The sequence below is a fragment of the Condylostylus longicornis genome, unplaced genomic scaffold, assembly GCF_029603195.1.
Source record: "Condylostylus longicornis isolate FDR11 unplaced genomic scaffold, ASM2960319v2 ptg000048l, whole genome shotgun sequence".
Classification (NCBI taxonomy): Eukaryota; Metazoa; Arthropoda; class Insecta; order Diptera; family Dolichopodidae; genus Condylostylus; species Condylostylus longicornis.
The window spans coordinates 16,655,012-16,678,457 of record NW_026578017.1 but is presented as its reverse complement, the minus strand read 5'-3'; the positions used below and the strand labels follow the sequence as shown (position 1 = coordinate 16,678,457).

The 23,446-nt window shown below is 23.5% G+C and overlaps 1 protein-coding gene across 1 annotated transcript in view; it reads right to left on the bottom strand.

Moving 5' to 3' along the window:
- LOC129611059 (protein kinase 4-like) overlaps nt 1–23,446 on the bottom strand; it is a 97,541-nt gene that overhangs the window by 31,776 nt on the left and 42,319 nt on the right. Inside the window, exon 2 of the mRNA XM_055523983.1 lies at nt 11,790–12,737. Within this exon, the coding sequence (XP_055379958.1) occupies nt 11,790–12,737 (948 nt within the window). The remainder of the gene's footprint in view (nt 1–11,789; nt 12,738–23,446) is intronic.

The window sequence follows — 23,446 nt, the reverse complement described above, 5'->3', positions numbered from 1 at the left end:
ATTAAATTACTAAATTGAGTTATGTATGATCATTTGATTCAAAAGAAGACCTTTTCCTTTTTCCATTTGAGGCATTTCCACGAATTTGATCAGTGCTAGAGTTATTTTTGATCAAAAAGTTTATATTTTAACAAAAAAAGATCCTCTTTCAATATTAGTTTTCAATACAATACGTAGTTGAAAAATGGCATTTTTAGGATTTGGGGGGGGGGGGGGGGGGGTATGGGGTGGAGATTGGTGAAAATTTTGTTCTACAAAATTAGTTTCTAGTAAAGATCTATGTACGTATAAAATTTCAGCTATCTATCTTCAAGGGTGTAGAAGATTCGTAAACAGACACACTGACAGAGGTACGGACGGGTGGGCAGAATGCAACTAATAAACAATTTTTTTCAAAAATTTTTTGGAAAATTGCTAAGAAAACCATATTCCAAAATACTTTAGCATATAATATGGTATATGTAGAAAAAAATTCTATTAATACCATATTGTTAGAAATCCTACCCTCTGAAATGAAATAAGTAGCATAAATAATTTCCTAATACATATTTGTTATACATATGTTACGTAACACTCTGTTCTGTATGCGATATCAAAATTGTATTTTTCTATTTCCAAATATATACAAGCGTATAACATACATAGCTACATTTTCATATACGTATAATAAAAAATTTTATAAAAATAATAACTTATATTTTATATACATATATACATACATATACATATTTATACAACTTTATATGTTACATACATTATGTATTTATATTTCAACAATATAACACATTTTATTCCAAATATGTATAACAATAGATCCATTATATTATACGTATGGCAGAATATTTTTTTTCCTTTATTGATTGAAAAATGTTGCCTTTTCCTTACTAGGTATAATTGTTATATTTATATTCTATAATATTTGTAGTACAATATAATACATAATAAATATTGTGATGTGCAAACATATATCATATTTGAATATAAAATATTATTTATAAGGTTTACACACACTGTATTAATGATAGTATGTATAAAATAAACACAATATGAGAAAATTTTGTATACCATATAGTCCATATACAACATAGACTTATATATACATATAGTCAAATTCTTACATACATACGTATTGTGTATAGAATATACTTTTGAAAAAATAATTTTTTTTTAAAAGGTACACTTTGTTCTGGCGTATATACATTATTTATTGTAAATACATTATACATATTATTATTATTTGTGATATTTTTATATATTTATTCTCATATGTATGTATATTATGTAATATATTCGTAAAGTGTGATTATCCACAGTAGAATCTAGCTAATTTTCAAATTCGTAAACCAAATTTTGAAAGTAAGTATCAGTGTTGTTTCTTTTGTTTCAACGACGGACCACCCTGTTGTAATTCGACCAATTCAGAGAATGAGTTCCGGTAGCTGCCATACGGGTATAACTTCATAACTAATTTTATATATTTTATATATTATTTATATATTATTATTTTATAATTTTATATATTATAATTCGGAAAAATAATAAAGATAGATTCATGAGATTCGGCAGTCATGGATTCAATTATATAGGTCAGCCATATCTGTGAAGTTTTTGCGGAATGTTTTCCATACAACCATGAAAGCTAATTTTAAATATTTGGAAAACGAGTTTTTGTACTTGGATTGTCGAGGTTTAGAGCAACTGAAACGTTTTTACTTGTTTTAACTCCGTCGAACGTATTTTTGCTTTTAAGACCACGTATATACTATTTAAAACTTTTTTAATCTTTAATTAAAGGGGTAATTAATTTTTTCTTGTTTGTATACTAACACTAGTCTATATACCGAATTAACGCTTTGTGGGACATCAGGAAATGCCCTATAAATTTTTTATGATCATGAGAGAGTCAGTTACGAAATAACGAGTTTTTAAATATCAATAAAACTAAAAGTATAACAGTAGGAAACAATGCAGCCCTTCTAGAAAAACTAAATTGTGCCCTTATACTTCATTTTCGTTTGACTCGCCTCAGCAATTCTATGACTGAGAGTATATTTGGAAAATTGTTTTTCGAAAAACATTACTTTTGAAAACAAAAATTCTTCTTCTAATTTAGGCCTTACATATAAATTTTACATATTTATTGCCTAAAAATCCGTTTTCGAACATTTTTCGAATTCATTACTTTTAATTATCGAGAATCTACTTATACCTTTATTTTATATTACGTACACAAAACAACAAAAAAACGGAAAAAAAAAAATTTTATTATAATTTTTTTTTTGCATCATAATTTTGTTTTTTATTTATATGCACAAACATTTACTCATACATATATATATTCAGAAAAAAAAAATTAACAAAGAAAACAAAAACAATAACAGAATAATAATAAAAAAAAACACAAAAAGGAAAAGAATAATAACAGAAAAATTGAAATTGTTGACAACTGTATCAGGCAAGGATCAAGAGCCAAAAGATGTTGATAATAATTATAGTCATATACATATATACATACATATATATGTATTTTTATATTAATATTGATATTGATAATAAAAATAATAATAATGAAAAATACAATATTGATGATGATTATGATAATGATAAGGGTATACAATTATGATTTTTATCCATATTGTTATTGTAAATATCGCATAAATAAAACTTACAAAAACGAAAGTAATGCCATATACACATATAAATACACAATAAATATTATATGTATTTATGTACAATATAAATTGTACATGTATTGTTAAGAAAATCTTGTATTTTTTTTTTTCAAGAGTCCAATGAAATAATTTCCATCAATATATTAATGACTTTTACAGAATTTGTAATTCTGCTCCTTTATATTTATAATAATACAGTAAAAATTACATATAGGTGTTACATACTATTTTGATATTGGAAATATTTCAAGTGATATATAATATTATTTTTGATAATATTATGTAGAAATATAATACAAATCTACATGTTATATGTACTGTTACATAATTATATAAATTTAGTATACCAAATAACATCGTATGTTTATAGATATATACATACATTAGTACCGTATATCAAGTTTATTTGAAAAACAAAGTAAAAATTTTTGTAAAAAAAAAAAATTAATGTGCAATATTTTATAAAAACAAATTCTGTGAATTGAAAAATTCTTTCTATATATCATCTGTATAAAAATATAAAATGTATATTATATTAAAGTAATATATATACACATATATAGCTATAACATAATATTTTAAAATTTCATTCTATCTGCATAATATTAGACTTTTAATAATATTATTATTTATATTACACAGCACACACACAAAATATAATGTACTATATGTAGTATAAAGTCGATATTATATACATGTATATTATATGTATAATAATAATATTATATATACCTACTAATATAATAAAATTTTATTAAGGTTAAGAGGGTTTAAGAGGATTTTTAATTGATTATTTGTGGTTAAACATTATTACATGATGAATAGGAGAAAGGAAAATAAATTAAGATCAATAGGTTTGTAAAGTAGCACATTTCTCTTAAATAATTTATTATATAATTTATGTTTTAATTTAATAAAAACAACAATTACAATAATGTTCTTACATAATTCTCTTCATATTTGCATACTTTTAGGGAGCGAACATAAATTGAAAATAAAAATATTTTGACGGCAATATACAGTTTGTTAATTAAATTTAACAGTTTGTTAATACTTCTTTGCTGTTATAGGAATTTAATAAAACTAAGAGCTACGAATACATAAGAGTTATCGAAAATTCGAAGTTTTGTCAAAATTTGGAGAGAGTTGCCAAATATTTAGAAACTGTTAAAATTACAGGCTTCTATAATTTACCGTCTAATATAACATAATCTTTCTATGTTACAAAAAGCAAGGTATAATTGTTACGCTTAATTTCAACGTCTATTTTATAATTACTCACAGGACAAAATTATTTATAACCAAAATATAACAGATTTTGATCAAGAACAATTTGGAAGTCTTATCAGAGAGATGGACAGAATCAAACTGTCAAAGAAAAGCATTTTTTTCTATATTTGTTAAAAATGTGCTAAAAAACCTTGAAAATATTTTTCAATAATTTCATATCTTTTCGTATTTTCTTCTTTTATATAATATGTATATAACAATAATTTTACAATAATAATTATAATATGATCTTTGTTTCTCTAATATTTATTTATTTTACTAATGACAAATTAATTTCATAATAAGAATTATAATATGTTGTTTTTGTAATATTTTATACTTTATATCATCATCATCATCATCATCAATTTATCATAAATAAAGTGTATATCATATTTTATGTCATAATAAATTTATATATTATTTTTATAATATGGTTTGTATATTATAATAATTGTTATTATTTATTTATATTTAAAGTAAAATTTTTTAATTAATATATATAAATGAATTTGAATTTTATTTAAAATTGTGGTTCATGCAATTAACACGGATAGTTGTAAATATTTCATTTAATTTTCTTGTATATAACAATAATTTCAAGTTACAGAATTTATAGGAGATGAAGTTTGAATATCACAATTATTAGCTATTACATATACATGGATATGTACGTATATGTCAAAAAGTGAGAAGTGTCAGTATTTCTAAAACTTACAAAATCGCAAATAGAAGAGTTTTAGACAATTCGGGGCCATCAATATATGATTTTAAGACTGATGCTTTTTTCTATACATAAAATGTATTTAGAATTTTGTCTTGAGTTTCAAAAGAAGTCTTGTTTCCTTTTATTTTGCTTCCCTTTTCTAGCTATATTAGACTAGTAAGTTAAGCAAACGCAACTAATTCAAACAAAAATTTCAGAACCTAGTCGTGTATCTTGCTATTTTACTCGCCAGATGATAAGAAAGTGAGTAACTGTCATATACTTGTATAATGTACTTTGTATCTCGTTGTTTTCTAAAATGTATACAAAATTTATTTTCTTAGTTTTAGAATATGCAAAGCTTAGTCAATAATTTGAGAACAAAATACAAGAAATCCAATTCAAAAAATGAGTAATCATATTGAACAAATGAAATACCCATCAGAAAAACGTATAATTCCAATAAAAAAGCGAGAGCGGTTAAAACGGATAAAAACGAAATGGATAAAAAGTGAGATGAAAGAGCGAGATACTCAAATATTCTGTTAATATTTTTATGTGGAAATAAACCTAAATGAGCCAGTTTTTTTTTCTATTTATCTGAATTTGTAGGCCTCTACTCTCGTATAACAAAATTTTTAATACAAAAAAGTCAATTCATTTACAGTTTAAAAGCTACAATTACTTTTTAAGCAACCTTCTCTTCTAATATTAGTTACGGCACATTTAAATAAAATTCTTTTCTTTCATATAATTAATTTCTTAGCAAAAAGATCTTTTTCTGAGAGGATAAAATTATTTTAAAATAGTCTATAATTTCAATTAATCAATAATTTCTCCTTTATAATACAGATAAAACCACAATTACAATAAAAATTGAAAATTAATTAAAAATTTTATATTTTTAGTTTAAAATTTCATTACAATATTTTTAATATTCAATCAAAATTTATTTATTAATAATTATTATTGTGCATAATTTATTTTACATGAGATTTATTTTCGTATTGTTTCAGCAATAAATTCAAAATTAAATTTAAGATAAAGTGTGTGTAATTGTAATTATTAAATTATTTTATCATAAATAAAAAATTTTAATTTCTCTTTTATTTTCCCAAATTGGTAGCTTAAAGCAAATAAATAATATCTACATAATTTGAATAATTTAATATGAGAGAGAAAAAAAAATCCCTGGCTAAAATAATTTCAAAAACTAAGAAGGGTGAGAAATATTTTTTATTTTGCATAAATTCATTTAGGACCATCTTTTCTCTACTCATGGCTTTTCTCCCCATATGGTTTAATAAAATAATTTAAAAGAATATTCAACACTAAAGCCTATATTCAACACTATTTTTATACACAAATATGAATAGTGTCCTTATTAAATTGTTTTTATAAAAAATATTTTCACTTTAATCTGAAAAAAATTAATATAGAAAATATTGTTGAATATTGCTTTGTTCTTTCTTTTATTATAAGATTAAAAAAAGCGAAACAATAATTAGTGGTGAAATATTGTCTCATATATATATAAAGTGTAAAATGCATATAAAAATTATGCAATGCAACAAATAGGTTGTTGCACAATTTTATCATCATTATCATCATCTTCATCAATATCACTTTTTGCTTTTATATTATCCTTTTGATTTTGCATAATAATTATTGCAATAAGATTAAAAAATTCGTTTATAAAATACGTAAAAGTTTTTATATTTCATATATAAAATATAAATATATGAATAAATACCATAGAAGATTCAATGAACACATGATTAGAGTCTGGTGATATAAAAATATATTATAAAATTATTGCAACGTTTATAAGAGCATTTATTTTATGTCATAGGCATTGTGGGGTTGGTATTAGTCACATAAGATGCAATTTTTGGATTTTTTATTTTGGTTTTCAGATTTTCAATTTATCACTTAAAAAGTTATAAATATTTAAATAACTAATAACTGGAATATACAGTACTTCTTATTACCAATTCATGCAATGTTTTGTTTTAAACAACGTTGCAAGCATCATTTTCATTTTTTGTTTCAAGCACGTTGCAAACAACGTTGCAGAGCTATAAATCAGTTTTGTAAAAAAAAAACTTTACTTGCTTCATACTGCAGAGTATTTCCGAATATTGATGAATACAGTATGTATATCAGCGTGTAAATTTTCGTTTGTAAAGAAAAAACATTGTTTCATAGTAGGCATTCATAATAGGCGTCTATCTAAACCGGTTAAGAGTTACGAGGCTCTATAAAGTGAATTTTTTTTTTGTCTGACTTTAATAAATGTAGACTGTAACTTTGGCTTTATTGGACATAATGAATTTTTATTATAGATAGTAACTGGAAAGATGATGGGGTGACAGAATAGTACCTAATTTAGATATTACAACTATTTATACAATGAATTTTTTTTCTATTTTGGTGTTTTCCTAAAATAACTGCAGTTTTTAAGGTATAACAATAAGGCAGGTATCTTATTGTTATGAAACGTTACATGAAAATTTTACATTACGCACGAGCTCTTCAAACTCGTTCCAAATAATTTTAAAAATCTTTTTAAGAATGATTTTAAGAATCTGACAAATATTGATAATTTAAATTTTGATATCCTAGAGTTGGAGTAAATTAAATAAGTCCTTTAAAAATTAGTTTTATATTACGCGAAAAAAATATTTTCATAATGCACTCGATAAAAGTTTTATAAAAATGCTTTTTGTTTTTTTGAATATTTCGAAAAAAAAGGAAGAAAAAATCTTTTGTTTAATATTACCCAACAGCCATTGTTAGGTCATAACCATTGAAATTTTTCATTGTTAATGTTATAATCTTCAATGAAGAGACGTCAGCATTTTATTTTTTTGTTTTTATTTAATTTTACATTTAAGTTCTCGTTGTTTTTTTTTTCATTTTTATTACTTTTTCCAATTTTTATAAAAAAAATAATAATTATTACCTAATATTTAAAATACAGAAAGAAAAGTTTGCAAAAAAATTATTAGAAAAGTTGTGTGATTACTTTTTCTCCAGCAAAATAATGAATATTTTAGCAGAATGAAAATAAAAATGAAAAAAATATTTTTATAGTATAAAAAATTACTTACTATTTTACTGTTCTTTATATTTTTTTTTTACGTCATTAATGGGAATTTCAATTTGAATCGGCATTTGCCATTATTCATAAAAATTACATAATGTATGTGTTCTGCTCAGTTGAAATGGTTTGAAAATGACTTTGTGAAAATCGAAATGAAATTGAATTAAATGGTTTTTGTTTAAATATTCTGTAGCTATCAGAGGTAATCTTTAACTATGAAAATTAATTTAATTTTAAGGGAAATTTTTATTTTACACAAATTCTTGCATTAAAATTTAATTTTGATTAGGATTACAATTTTATTCATCGTTATTTAATCAGTAACTAGAAATAGTCCCCTGATATAAATCAAATTCCAAATAAATTTTGGAAATAGCTTTTTATATTTAAATACTTCTAATTTTAAATACTACAAATAGTAGTACGAAATTTTTCTGACAATAATTTAGTTTCAAAAAATAGAGTAAAGTGTTTGCAAAATTTTTCAGTTAACTATAATGTAATAAATATGATTCATAAATTAATTTGTAACTATTAGTTATTACAAAATTTATTCTATCCATTAAGAATACCGTACACCAGCAGTAGGTGAAGTGCGACCCATAGACAACATGCGGCCCATCATTCTTGTAAAAAAAAAAAATTGATGAAAAGTGTTAAACTAGCCAAAAATATTGTACATGAAAGTAAGATGTGTAAATAATAAAACATTTTGTCCCATAACATAAATTCATAAGGATCCATATTCCTCATATAGCGATGGAGCGATTTTACTAATTACCCTGACAACTGCTCAATCACATAAAATTATTTGTAATTGAGACAGATTATCGAGAATTTTTCTTTTTCTTTTAATTTTTTTATAATCGAAAATGTATGCTTTTTGATTAGAAATGTTAGAATTGTTCATAATAATTTAATTATGTTCAGAAACATGTGATTAATATAGTTGGTAACGAATACACTCAAAGATCTGTAGTAAAACTTTGTATAAAACATAATACGAATAAACGAATACGAATACTCGAACATAACTCGAATAAACATAATACGAAAAAGATATTACTATATTTGCCGAAAAACATAAATATAAGAATATATGTTTTAAAAGTACAGTCCTTCGATTCCACTTCAAGAGTAAGTTACACAAAAAACAGTGCCAATTTTTGGAATTTCTTTAATGTTTTAGATTCTGTAATAAATCAAGGATTAAGTTGGTAGGTGAGCTGCTTTCTAATTTATCAAAATTTCTTATGTTTCTATTTTGTTTATCTTAAATTTATTTGAATATTTTCTAAAAACTTGTTGAAAGGATGATTTCACATTTTCTTGTTCAAATAAGAAGAAATTTTCTATTTGCTTTTAACAAATATCCCCTAAAATCTTACACGACTTGGATTCCTCTCTAATATGATTGTTACAAATATGGGTTTTCTCTTAAAATCTGGATACCTTGTACTCTATTCTAACTAAATTTGATTTTCTCTCCGAGTTTGTTTTTTTCTTTTTAAAGAGAATTAAATTTTTACCAATTTATAAATTAACATTTTTCCTATTGTTTTTCTCATATTCCTATTTATTATTTGCAGTAAAAATTTTTATAAATGTTTTTTTTTTGTTTTCTGTTTTTTGCGTGTTTGCATTACTTTGATAGTTCCATGATGCTCTGAAAATATTTATTTATAAATATTTCACTTTTATAAAGTTAAAAGTCCTTTTTTGTGGTTTTTGAAGCGGAAAAAAACATGAGTTTTTGCGGGAAAAATAAAAACCAAAAAAAAAACGAAAAAAAAAATAGGAAAAAATTAAATTTAACATAGCAAAAAATAAGGGAGAATGAAAAAAAAAATATGCAAATGATATGGGGGAATATTAACGGTAGGTAAAATGGAAGAAAATTCAAGGGAAATAAGCATGATAAATAAATTTCTGAATTAAAAATTTCAAACCGACTCAATTTTATAAATAAGATGCTAAAATTAATTCCAAATTGAAGTTGCTCTGTGATGCAACTGCTTTTAGGAAAATTTTAATTGAAGTTCATCTCTTTCCTTAAATCAAGCCCTGATTTCCAAAATTTACCCTTTGTTTATAATATGAAAAAGTAGAATTTGAATTTGTTAAACTTTACTTAAATTTTACAATTTAAATTTTTCGCAGATATTTCGAAATTTAAGAATAATTTATTCAACTAACGAAATCGAGACTAAATTAATCTAAATTGATGAACGTTAATCGAAACCGGTTTGAAATCTATTGTTTGGAGGCTTGTGTTAAATTTTATTTTTAAGTTAATACAAACTAAATTCTTTTATTTTTTTGAAATTTTTAAAATTTAATAGAATTATTTTTTTTCTTAGGCAAATTTACAATGCACTAGAAATAAATCAAATATTTATATTTTTTTTTATAATCCGTTCATTCTCTTAAAATTTTTTTTCTTCAAAACTAGCTCACACACTGGAAAATTGTATTTCTAATCTATTTTTATAATATTTAATCAATACAGCCCTTAACAAACATTGTATTTGTTAAATTCCAAAAAAAACCCTTACTAATAAGCAATGCTTTCAAATAAGTTAAAAAATAAATATTTAAAAAAAAAATTTCCTGTTTATTTTTAATTAACATTTTATGGAGGTTACTTTAACATTGGTTTTCTAAAACGATATTTTTAACTTAAAAAGTTAAAATTAAGTAAATTGTATTTGCAACATTGTTTACAAGGTGTTTCTCGCTTTATGAGCAAAATAATTATTTAAAATAATTGCAGTAATAATAAATTATTGAAACTGTTATAATATTAGTAATTTATTTATGGACAGACATTTTGAGGCAGTAAATAGCAGACTGTGTACAAATTGATTGCTCTAAATGATTATTAAAAAAACTGATATGTTACTCTCATTATTACTGATTCTCTTCTAATACTAAAGGAAAAATTAAAATATTCAATTCCGAATTTTATTTTGTACATAAAAATTTTACAAATAATCAGTGCAAAGCGATGCTCAATTTTTTCCTTTCCTTGTTCCATTTCAAATATAAAAAATTCCTAAATTAAAATCAATGGGCCAAATATCTGAAATTCTTAAATATTTTAAAAACAAAGAGTGAAACACCCTATTTAGTTTTATTTTTAATATTTTGTAAACATTCGTAATATAATTATAACAAATAAAGAATTATGTTGCGGTTTAGTTCACTTTTTAAACAACTCAAGTTTGTATTTTTTAATTAAAAACTTTTCCTTTTTCCAACACAAAGAACGACTTATGAATTTGAAATATTTTTATAATTTTATAAAATTCGCAAGAAGGATCCATAGCAAGTAGCTATGAATTTTCTTCCTTAAACTTTCAATACGACCAACAAATAAGTTATTGAGTAAGTAAAGAAAGGTAACCCAAATAGTCTTTACGGTATTTATGTGAAGAAAATGAAAGACCTCATTATTATTTTATGTTATAAGGAATATTTAAATTTTAAAACACAAATTAAAGAAAAATATTCATATAATTTCAATTATTCGTATTTTGGGTATTTGGCACATGTGATGTAAAAACGTTCATATTTCTTATTACTTTTTAAATTTTATACTGAGACATCTAAGGCTGCCACAATTGCTGGTAGCTTTAAATTAGATGTCTTAGCAACATTTATTATATAAATTAAATCGGTATTTCTTCTATTATGGCATGGCATTACTAAATTATTAATGATATACCAGTTGTTATATTTAGTAAAATAATAATGTTCTAACTATATTTACATATTACTACTAATGTTTACAAAAGTAGACATTAAAAAATAATAATTGTAGATTCCATATATTTTTAAAATTATCGAATTTCTGTTATCCTTAATGCAGTCTTAAGCGAGTAAAACTGAACTTAAGGTGTAAATTTGGTAGAGGCTTAAAATTATGATAATTTATAAGGTAAATGTAAATATTAATTATTTAAAAGATATTGTAATTATTATTATATTTGAATTAAATTTTAAAAATTAAAAATTTATTATATAATTAACTTACCTTGCAATCTTCACAATGATGTATTAATGAAAATACTTGTCGGCAATCATAACGCTGTAATATTTCTGTAAATTCACATACTATACGTGATGCTAAATTATCCAATTCTAATAATGATGTTAATAAATCAATACATTCATTACGATTTGATAATGTTTTATTTAATGCAATTGTATGTAATGCACTAAATAAATCACGTTCACAACATGTCCTTAAACGTATTGAACGTAATAAATGAACTAATTCATTATGTGATTTTTCGCATAGTTTTTCAGGCTTAAATTCATCGCCATCGCCCAAATAATCAAGGCACTGTGAATGTTGTTGCTGTTGTTGCTGATTATAATTATTATTATTATTATTATTACTATTATTATTTTCATCATTATAATCTCTTTTATCTTGATCTTGATAAAATTCTATTCTTGAATATTCATCTTCTTTATAATCATCATAATACATATTATTATTATCATTTATATCAATATTCGATGATTCATAATTATTATTTTCATTATTATTTGATCTTTTATACCTTTCTTGATGTTGTTGTTGGTCTTCTTCTTCCTCTTCATTATAATTATTATTATTATTTTTCTGTTGTTTTTTATGTAATTGTTGTTGGTTTTGCTGCTGTTGTTGTTGAAATTGTTGGTGTTCATTACCCATCATTTTATTGTTATTATTATTATTATTATTATTGTTATTATTATTTTCACTATCAATATTACTAATTTTGTAATTTTGGTTAATATAATTTAAATTATTTAATTTCATATGACTATTTATGACAACGTTATTATTATTATTAGTTTTTGTATTTTTATTACTTAATTTAGTATCTTCATTATAATTATTATCAATAGAAATACTACTACACGATTGGGGACACTTTGGTGGACCGGGACCTTCTTGCACCCTATTTACAATAGACGCCGTGCATTCACCCTGAAAATATTTTAAAAAAATGTGAATTAATTAATTAACATATTTTGATTTCTAAATTATTTTAAAATTATTTTATTTATCATAAAAGTTAATTACATAATTATTATTGAATTTAAAAATTTAATTAATTTGGATTTATATATTAAAAGATTAGGATATTAACTTGAATATAATTTATAAGAGCTACCCTCAATACAAAACCGCATAATATAATTAAACTAAACTCAATTTTATTGAAAAATTCTATATACAGCTCACAAATTGGAATGGCAATGAAAGCATTAAAATTATAAATTAGAACTAATTCTAACAAGCCACTTTTAGTTCTTTTAAAACAACATTTGAAAATCAGTTTCTCAAAATGAAAAATGTCATATTTTTGCATATTCTTGCTTACATTTTGAAATTATAATAATATATTTAATAAAATATTACTTCAAAAATATTCTTATTACTTGAAATCCATGTTCGATATGCATAAATGTTTGTAAGTATAAATAAGCATAATAATATTTAATAATATTTTTCATAAAAATTCAAATAATATATACATATACATATCTATATAAAATCATGAATTTTATTCTGATACAAGGATCAAAAAGAGTTTATCTTTCATATGAAAATATACAATATGAACAACCAAAATAGCTTACAGTAAAGAAATAAAATATGAAAAAAATATAAAATAAATTGGTATACAAAAATTTTTTTCTAAATTATAGAATACATTAAATTATACATACTAACAAAACGCCCCCATACATATGTAAAACGCTCAAAGAGCCACAAACAAAAAAAAAAAACAATAAAAGACAACAAAATATCAATATTCACGCATCCTTGATTCACGTGATTTTAACTTACATTCTTTGCCTTTCATATAATGGCTGAAGTTATACACATATAAAGAAAATTACATACAAAAATATAAAAAACAGTAAAAATATTTTAAATTCCACTAGGATTAAATGCTATACTTATTTATTGTTTATGTATGTATCTGTACTTGTCTAGAGATAGTATAAGTTTAAATTTATAAAAATAATATGAAGAACAAACAGTAGAATTCATTAAAAATGCCATTTATATTTTATTACAAAATATTGTGGACAAAAAAATTTTTTTGCTTCTCTTATAACTATATTTCAAAATATTTCTTCAAATTATGGTAATTGCAATTAATTAAGAAGTCATTATGAAGTGACAAAGTCTTTACGGAACCAAGGAATAGAAGGGAATCTTAATAAATTGTTGGCAGGTACAATATGTTCAATTATTTACTCAATTATCTCAATAAATGATTTTTTGTTTTAATTCAATTTGAGAATTAAATTTCCTTTGTGCAGAATTTTGTAGTTATGCTTAATACGCGTTAGGCTATATTTCTTAACTTAGTGGTAGTATAATGAACAGAATTATGAATTATGTTAAGAAAATTAAGTTCTAGAATGGTAAATAGCATTGACTTGTTTAATTTCTCTATTATAATATCATATGTCTTATAACAAAAAGGTGTGGACTACTAGAATTCTTTGACAAGTATCTCATAATTAAGAGGAATTATTCTGTATATACTGTTTAATTATGATATCTCAAAATGATAAGGAAAATAATCATATCACTTTTGAAAATCGAGCCTATCTTGAATTGCAACTGCATAATATGCAATTTATATTTTTAGATTTTCAGTTACAATATTGCATAAGTATTTTACACAATGTAGCTGACATTAATAAAATTTATATTGTAATGAAAATTTAAATGCAAAAATTATTGCAAAATTGTTCGAAAACTGTAACGTTTACTGTTATATCTCAAAATGTAATTATGTATATTTTTTTAAATTACATATATTCTTACATAAATTTTTTGAAAATCTACAGATAAAATAGTTAAAAAAAAAATATAAAAAATAAGGATAAAGATGAGAGAATTTTTTATTTAGTACAAGGTAAGTAAAGGTATCAAAAATTACCTTATATTTTTAGTTTTTTTCTCTTCATATTCTTAAATTTTTTTTTTATTTTTTTATATTTTTATTTTTAATTTAATATGCTTCTTCTTCAGATTATTCACAAGAATTATAATATAAGTACACATTTTAAGGACTTTTGAAGAAAAAAACAGAAAACATAAAAATATAAATATGTATGTATTATGTGTGTATGTAAAATGTATTTTATTGTTGTTCTTATTTCTCCGGTATAACAGAAAAAGAATTTTTTTTTTTTACTTTTTATTTCTTTTCTTACCTTCTGAAGAATTTAAAATGAAAATTCTCTTTTTTTTTTTGAAATTAATTCTTTTGAGGTTATTTAATTTTTGAATTTTATATTTTTTATTTTTTGTCTTTAAAATAAAACTACACTTGCATTATAAAATTTTAACTTTTGAAATAATGAAATTTTCTTATAATAAAAACCAGTACACAAAAAGGAAAATTAACAATTCTGAATTAATGTTAACAATGAAATTTATTTCTTTCCTTTTTTTTAAAGAAGCATAAAAAAAATCTGATGTGGTCAGCACATAACCGACCGCAATGATTATTGTCTAGTTAAGTGAAAGTGTTACAGAATATTATAAAAATGTCTGTTAAATACTTCTTTCCAATTTCTAGGACATTAGTAAGCTTATAGTTAACATACCCAGAAAAATGTAAATTTGGCTCTTAGTAGAGTTTCGCTTTGTGCTACCCGAATTCCCTGAAATGCTCGCCAGTTAGTTTCGGTAACAACCAGAACTCAAATATCAAATTTCAAGAAACTGCATCAATTCGTTCCGTAGATATGGTGAAAAATGTAAAATCGGCCCGCAGATCAGTTTTCGAGCCATGATCTTTCTAAAAAATTTACATGTTCATTGTTTTAATACAAGGAATTCAAATATTAAATTTCAATGAAATCGGTTGATTATTTCTCTTTATATACACAAAAATGTATATTTGGCCCGTAGTGAACGTCCAGTTGCTGACGCCTGATTTCTTCCAAAAATTAGGAGGTTTCATCGCCGGTCGAGCTGAGCTTATATATAAAATTTCAAGTAAATCGGTTGAATATGTTCTTAAATATGCTCAAAAATGTAAAACAGGCCCGCTAAAAAGTGCAGTTCCCGAGGCCTGATATATACCAAAAGTTGATCGATCCGTGCCATGGTGGAAATAAACTTACATATAAAATTTCATCAAAATCGGTTCAGCCGAACTTGAGATACACGCGTGCACACACAGACCGACAGACGGACAGACCGACAGACCGACAGACCGACAGACCGACAGACCGACAGACCGACAGGTTGCTAAAAATAGTTTATTTACACTTCCCTACTATGGAGAAGTACGTTCCCACCGAAAACTCGATATGCAAAATTTGTTGCCATCACATAACCTACCTATTGTTTACACAATACGGTCGGTAAAAAAGAATGGCACAGCATCCGAATATTTTGTAGAGATTAAAGAAATACAAAAGAATTTTATTTTTTTTTTCAGTTTAAACAAGTTTCACATATAAATTTAACTCACATTTGTATGTGGTTAATTTATGAACCATTTTAATAATTTTGCCATGGAATCTGAGAATTTTTTGAAAATTGCATGTTTAAAATGCAAAATTAAAATAATCTTAATTACAATTTATTAACAGTGGTGAATTTCAATATTATTCATACTATTTAGATAGCAATTTAAATTGTTTTTTTTTTCATAATAAATATAAATTTCCGGTATAATGTAGAATATTTTCTATTCTGACAAATAATTAGTAATAAATCAACATAATATTTTTAATATTTTAGCAAATCCTTCCACACTTGAAATTAAATATTGAAGGAGTTTAACTATATAAAACTAATTATATTTGTTATTATTATTATAATTAATAGTATGGTTATTTGAAGTTTCATTATAATATAGGTTAGATTAAGTTAGTGTGTCGGGGTCCCCCAGAAGGGTAAACATAGGCCACTTAGGCTCGTTGTAGTACTGCTGGATGTATCCTTCCCTGTACCTCATTCGAACCAGCCCAAGCTCCTCAAAAACCGGTTGAAATCCATTACGTTCACATTCGTTAAGTACGTAGCGCGCCCGAAAAAGTAAAACCCTAGAAATCTCTGAGTGGAGTTCGCCAGTGCCTTATATGAGCATATCAAAGGTGGGTAACCATTTTCTCCTCTTCTTTTTCATAGCAGCATTTATAAATTTGTTAAGTTTTTATAAGAAATTTAAGTATTTTACCACGTCTAATGAAAATTGCATACTTTTAGGGAACATCTTATGATGTTGGTTATTTTTCTTTCAGAAAAACACTTTTAATGTAAGTTTTGCGACAATATTTTAAAATTAAAATAAGTAAAATTTTTTTCTTTTATAATTTCAAAGTTTTCAGATAATTGTTTACTAATCACTTAAGTTTATAAATAAGGATTGTTTGGAGTATCAAACTTACACATATAAACTTGCATAATATTTCGATTGAATTAAGATGCAAATTAAAAAATATAACTCAGAAATATGACAAATTAAGTTAAAATTAATAAATTCATTTAAATAGAATTAAATTTTAAAATATTAAATTATTTTTTAATTTCTGATATAAAAAATATTTTTTTGATTTTATTCTGTGTGAATTAAATTTTGAAATACAATACAGATTTAACTGTGTATACAACTTGTTATTTTTTGTTCTAAAAATTATTATTATAAATAAATTATTAAAAAGTTGCATGACTATTCTAAAATCATAAATTTATTAAATAAAATAATGTGTTTCTCTAATATAAATTTCATTAGATTTCATTTATGTATGAAATGAATTTTACTATTTAAAATATTCAAGGATGTTATATTCATTTATCCTCTACGGAAACATTTTGATGCACTTATAAATGTAATATTTATGTAAAATTTTATTAAATATTCCACTCAAACAAAATATATATACTTAAAATTCTCTATAATTCCATTCAAAGTATACAAAATTAAATTAATATTAAGAATAGATTATTTTAGTATTATAAAATAATCGTATATGTATTTCCTATATTAATGTATTTTTGCAATATATTCAATAAATTATTATTTTGATTTAAATATTTTTTATATCAATAATTAAAAAATAAGAAGAATGAATTATTTTCATTCTTAAGGAGATACTCGTTTGGAAATTAAAAAAATAATATTACAGGGAATATTTTTATACCACTAATCTTAATCTTAAATTTGAAGTGACGAAAATGTAAAATGCTTAATGCAAGCGTTTAGGAAAATTTGGAAAGTGGGTACATTTAAAGAAAATATATAATTAAAATTTTTATTTCTTGGAATAAAATAAGAACAAAACGAAATTTATTCATTAAAATATTTTTAATGCTGTTGGAAATTGTTTATGAAAAATAACGACCCAGCTAAAAAAATTTTTGCAAAAATAAAATTTGACCGACAGTATAAACCCAGTTTCTAATATTGTTTAGAATCCTTTTCCCTTATCACCTACAATTTTAGGTCACTCAAGCACATTTTACAGAATGAATATTTCAAATTAGTGTTTTATTTTATGGAAACCTATCATAAACTAAATTTATATCTAAAATTGACTCAAAATTGTATTTGATTGCAGAAATTTTAAAAAATTTCTTGTTTATTTTTTGTGATCATTTTAAAAGTGCTTATTAGTTTCACTCTCCCTTTCTGTGCGCCAATCCATGAAACCCCTTTAAAAAACTTCTCTACCCTTGAATGTAGAAAGCTAAATGAACTTGAATTCGAGTTTTATGTTAATGCCTCTTTAAATTTTTTTATTTTATTTTATTTCAAAGATTACATACATTCCTCATCCCAAATGCATGCAATCATTGAAATATTGTGGTATTTGAACGAAAGTAGTTTAAACTCATTGTAATTAATATTCAAATTTTAATTGTAATTAATTGCTTTTTAAAGCAGTATTTTCACTTGTTGGAGGGAAAAGAGCTATGGCTTGTGCCAACTTTACTTAGTTTTTGATTCAGATTACAAAACAAGAAGATTACTGTTCTTTGGTCATTACTGCCATTTTTATGGCTATACTTTTTATTAATATTCTGTTCTTATTTTTTGAATCAAGCTTAAATTTATCATATATAAAACATTTGCAATATTTTTATATTATAAAACTAAAAAAATTTAAAACAAAATAAGAAAAATATTAAAAAAATTTCAAATTTCCAAAAAAACATAACAAATAAAATAAAAGAAAATTTTCGGATTTTTCTTAAAGGAAAATTCAAAATTAAATAAAAACCGAAAATTAAATCAAACTGTTTTCAAAAAGAGAAAAAAAATTGAAAAACTTAAAGGATTGCCCTCTTAACGATTTTATTAAATAAAATTAGGCAACTAAAAATGAAGAACAAAACAACGAAAAAGAGAAAAAAATTCAACCACATTTTTTGAATTCAAAGCACTTAAATGTTTTCTTATTAAAAATTTATGGAAAAAAAATGAAATATTAAAAAAATATTTTTTCTTTTTTTGCATTTTATTCAAATAATAAATAATGTTTTAAACTTAAATAAAATAGACGGTAAATAATAATAATAAATTATGTAAACTAAAAAAAAAATAAAAAGAAAAAAAAATTCCTTTTTTTTGGTATTCTGCCAAAATATATGCAATAATTTGAAACGAAACAGAATTGAAAATGGAGGGTCTACAGAGGATTTATAAATATGAAAAACATTTAGAATAAAAGATGGAAAACAGAATATTTCAATAAAATTATTTTAATCCTTGATTCACGTGCTTATTTTGTATGTATATACGCTTTCAACATTCTCTTCCTGTATACAGCCAGGATATATAAAAAAAAATGTAAAAAGATTTATGAAAAGAATCTCAAAATTGTTAACAGTTTTTGTTTTTTTTTTTTTTTTGTCATTTACTCTTAACGTTTTACTCTGCTATAAACATTATTTGCAAAGGACAATTCCTTTTACACTAGCTTTACGACAATTCTTTTTCATCTCTATAAAGAAAAGAAAACAAAAAAACAAAACAAACAAAACAAAATAAAATTTCTTTTTCATTTAAAAAAGAATTAAATAATCAACAACAGGATGCAACAGGATAAAATGAACAGCGATATGAAATATGATTTAAAAAATAGAGGAAAATAAAAAAAAAATTTTACTACACCGAAACACCAGAGGACTGGCAAAAATCCCAACTTTTTTTTTTTATATTTACGTTATTCCTCACAGTTGAATTTTTTTTTTATAAGCAGCGGCATATAATTTAGTCCTTTATTTTATGGCAATTTATGTTGGAAATTTTGAAATTCTCATTTTATTTTTTTTATACTTAAAAATTGTTGAATAACAACAAATTTTAGTTTTTGTTTCAATAAATGCTAAAATTATATCCTATTGTTTTATTATTATATTTTTTAATTGTAAAGATTGTAATATTTTTCTTGCCAACAAATCAAAATATAATTTAAGTTGACTTATGATATAAATCAAAAAAAAAAAGAACTGTAGTAGCTTGTTAATTAGCTGAATCAATTACACCAATCATTCTAGAACAAGAAAAATATTTATTTTGACAGCAAAATGATAACTAATAAAATTTGACTTAGCAATTACCATGTGTTTACGTTGGCATAAATTAAAATTTTAAATTTCGCCAGTTCATGATAATTTGATTGAAGTTTTTAGTTTTCAAATTATAAAATATTGAGGAGTGCCACATACAGGCTTTATTTTTCAAAAAATTTTTTAAATACTAAAATTTTTAAAGATAATTGTTTAATGAAACTGTGAATGTTACAGTCTAAAATTTTGAAACAGGCACAATAACCGAAGGACAAGTATAATTTAGAGACTGCAAAGAGAACAAGCAGTTTCAATTATAAAAATCATTTTTTGCAATCTTTATTTAATAAAAAAACACAATAAAAATTGATTACGCAAGAAGAAAATTTTGAGATGTTGCAGTTACCAAAAAATTACTCGAATTAAAAAGTATTCAAACCATATATATTTCGAAAACTTTTCAAGCCACAAAGAATAAGTTTTTCATTTTTAAGTTCCTTAAAAATGAAAATTGCTGCATTAAGACAGTTTATAGTTGTTTTAAGACAGAGTATGTAATCATAATAGAATACTTGTACTAGCCCCAGCGGTTATTACAAAGTTAACTTTAACTCTATGAATTTAAAACAAATAATGAGGTAAATGTAAGAGGACAAAATCGTACTGTTGCAGCCACCAGGTGTACTTTGGAATGCGGGAAAAGCTCAAAAATGAGTGAAGGCATAGACTTTACTGAATAGGAGTCGAAGGTTTAATATTTCGTACGTATTTAACACGCTCATCTTCCGAATTTCAATTATATTTTAGCAAATTTTTCAAATAGCAGTCTTTCTTATCTATTAGAAAAAATCCAAATATTTGATCCTTTCTTATTATCACAATTATTATCATTGCCCATCATTTTTTCGTATTTGTATTGTCATTAATTTCATTTGGATTTTAATAAATGTTATCAATATAAATATTTTAATAAAAACATAATGATAATTGCTATAATTAGGGAATGGATGGTCAATGCAAAAAACTTGCTTCATATATCATAGTAGGTAAATGTAATATCAAGGAAGTAATGTTAAAAAAATCAATAAAACTAAGAAGGGATTTCGTTCAATAATTCAGATGCTTCCTGGAGCTACATTTCACAGTATTTTCCACTAGTAATTCAGGCGAGATACTGTTTTATATTTAATACTGTAACTCATTATAAAACTGCAATTTAATAGTTGAATTTGACCTTTAAATACTTCTAGTAAATCTGATTTATACTAACCATATAGTTGTATTTTGGTAACCTTCAGCAAAAATATGAAAAATTATTTCCTTTTCGTTTAATTGAAAATTAGCCTTCAAAGAACTTTATGGCTTATATGCTACTATTATGTAGTAGATCAACTAAAATTTTTAATGATAAAAAAAAAACATATGTTAACTGATGGCTGATAACTTGAGGGCGAATTTATTATCATAAAAGACTGAAAGGTACACTACATACATCTATCGCTATATATTTATCGGTAAAAACAAAATTAATATTACTTACTCCTTACGCTTCGCAATTTTGTATTGAGAGTCAACCATATACCACGCATTTTATATTTTTTGTTTTATCATAAAAAAAAACTCTCTGCCGCTTAAAAAACATAAAAAATTTCATTTTTTCTTTGAAATTTTTTTTTCCTTATTTTCTTTATGCAAATCAATATAAGAAAATAATAATGGTGGATGAGGTTTTAGCCGTTAGATAATTATGAAAATGCCGCTAAATAATGAATTCATATTTAATGATGTCGGATATCAAAAAGGACATGAACATATTTATATTTTCTTTTTCGTTTTTTTTATTTTTCTGGTTCTTTTTTTCTGTTCATTTTTTATTATGCGATTGCTTTTTACTTTTATAAATTATGAAAATTTATATTCATTAAAATTTATATGTATATGTATGTATGTGTGTGTGTACATTAATATAAAAATATTTTTTTTTATGTTGTACAAATAATAAATTTATTCATGAATCGCCATGATAATCAAAAAAAAAAAAAGTATAATATTTTTTATCCTTTGTATTTTCGTTTGTTTTTCATAATTTTGTTCTGTTTTTCTTGCGTTCATTTAAAATAAAGAAAATTCTTATACTTTTTTTGTACTTTAATATTCAACTAAAATACCAAATCGCTACAATTTTTTTACCATAAGTAAACACTTTCTTGAATATAAATTTAAAGTTTTCTTTCTCTGTTAATTGCATAAAAGCCACCTATTTCTCCATTAAATCTCATTACAATTCATTAAAATTGTAATTACATAGTTGAATAGGGGAATAAAGAAAATTTTAAAAAGTGCAAGTATTACAATGCTCAATATCCTTACTTGTAATTCAATTTTCGTGAAATGATTTTCGTATCTGCACAAAACGGAAGGTAGTACTACATAAATTGATTGTAACTACCTTATAATTTTTGCGAATACGAAGATTTTTGCGGATAACATAAAAAGGCAACTGGAATTATTATCACGCTAAAATACCTTAGAAATTTTTGCAGGTCCCAAAATTCATTTAACTTATTTAAAATTATTCAAGCTAAATAAACCAAAATACGACAAAATAGTAAGACCCAATTAGAGAAACAAAACTAGATCAATTAACGACCAAAAATAAATTCAAATAAACAATTTATTGCAATCCTAAAGAAACAACTAATTCGAAATCGAAAAATATCAAAAATAGTAACTTTTTACTGCTTTACTGAATAAGAACCAGTAAAAGTTTACCGCATTTTGTACACAAAATTTCATATTTTTTGTGCCACAACAATTTGTTTCCTTAAATTTCTTTCACACGAAAAAAAAACAGGAAACTAAAAAATTTTAATTAATGTTATCAATATCAGAAAATTTTTATTTTGTTTTATATGACAGAAAATATTTTTTTCTCATAAAGTTTATAAAAATAAAAACAAAATGCGAAACACAACAGACATGCAAATTATTTTAACCATTGAATAAATATTTTATTAACGTTATTCATGTCAAAATTTTCCAGTTTTTCCCTGACAGTAATCACATAAGACAAGCAGTATTATAAAATAAATCTGATGAAACATCATTAAAATGTTATTGTTGTATGTCATATATTT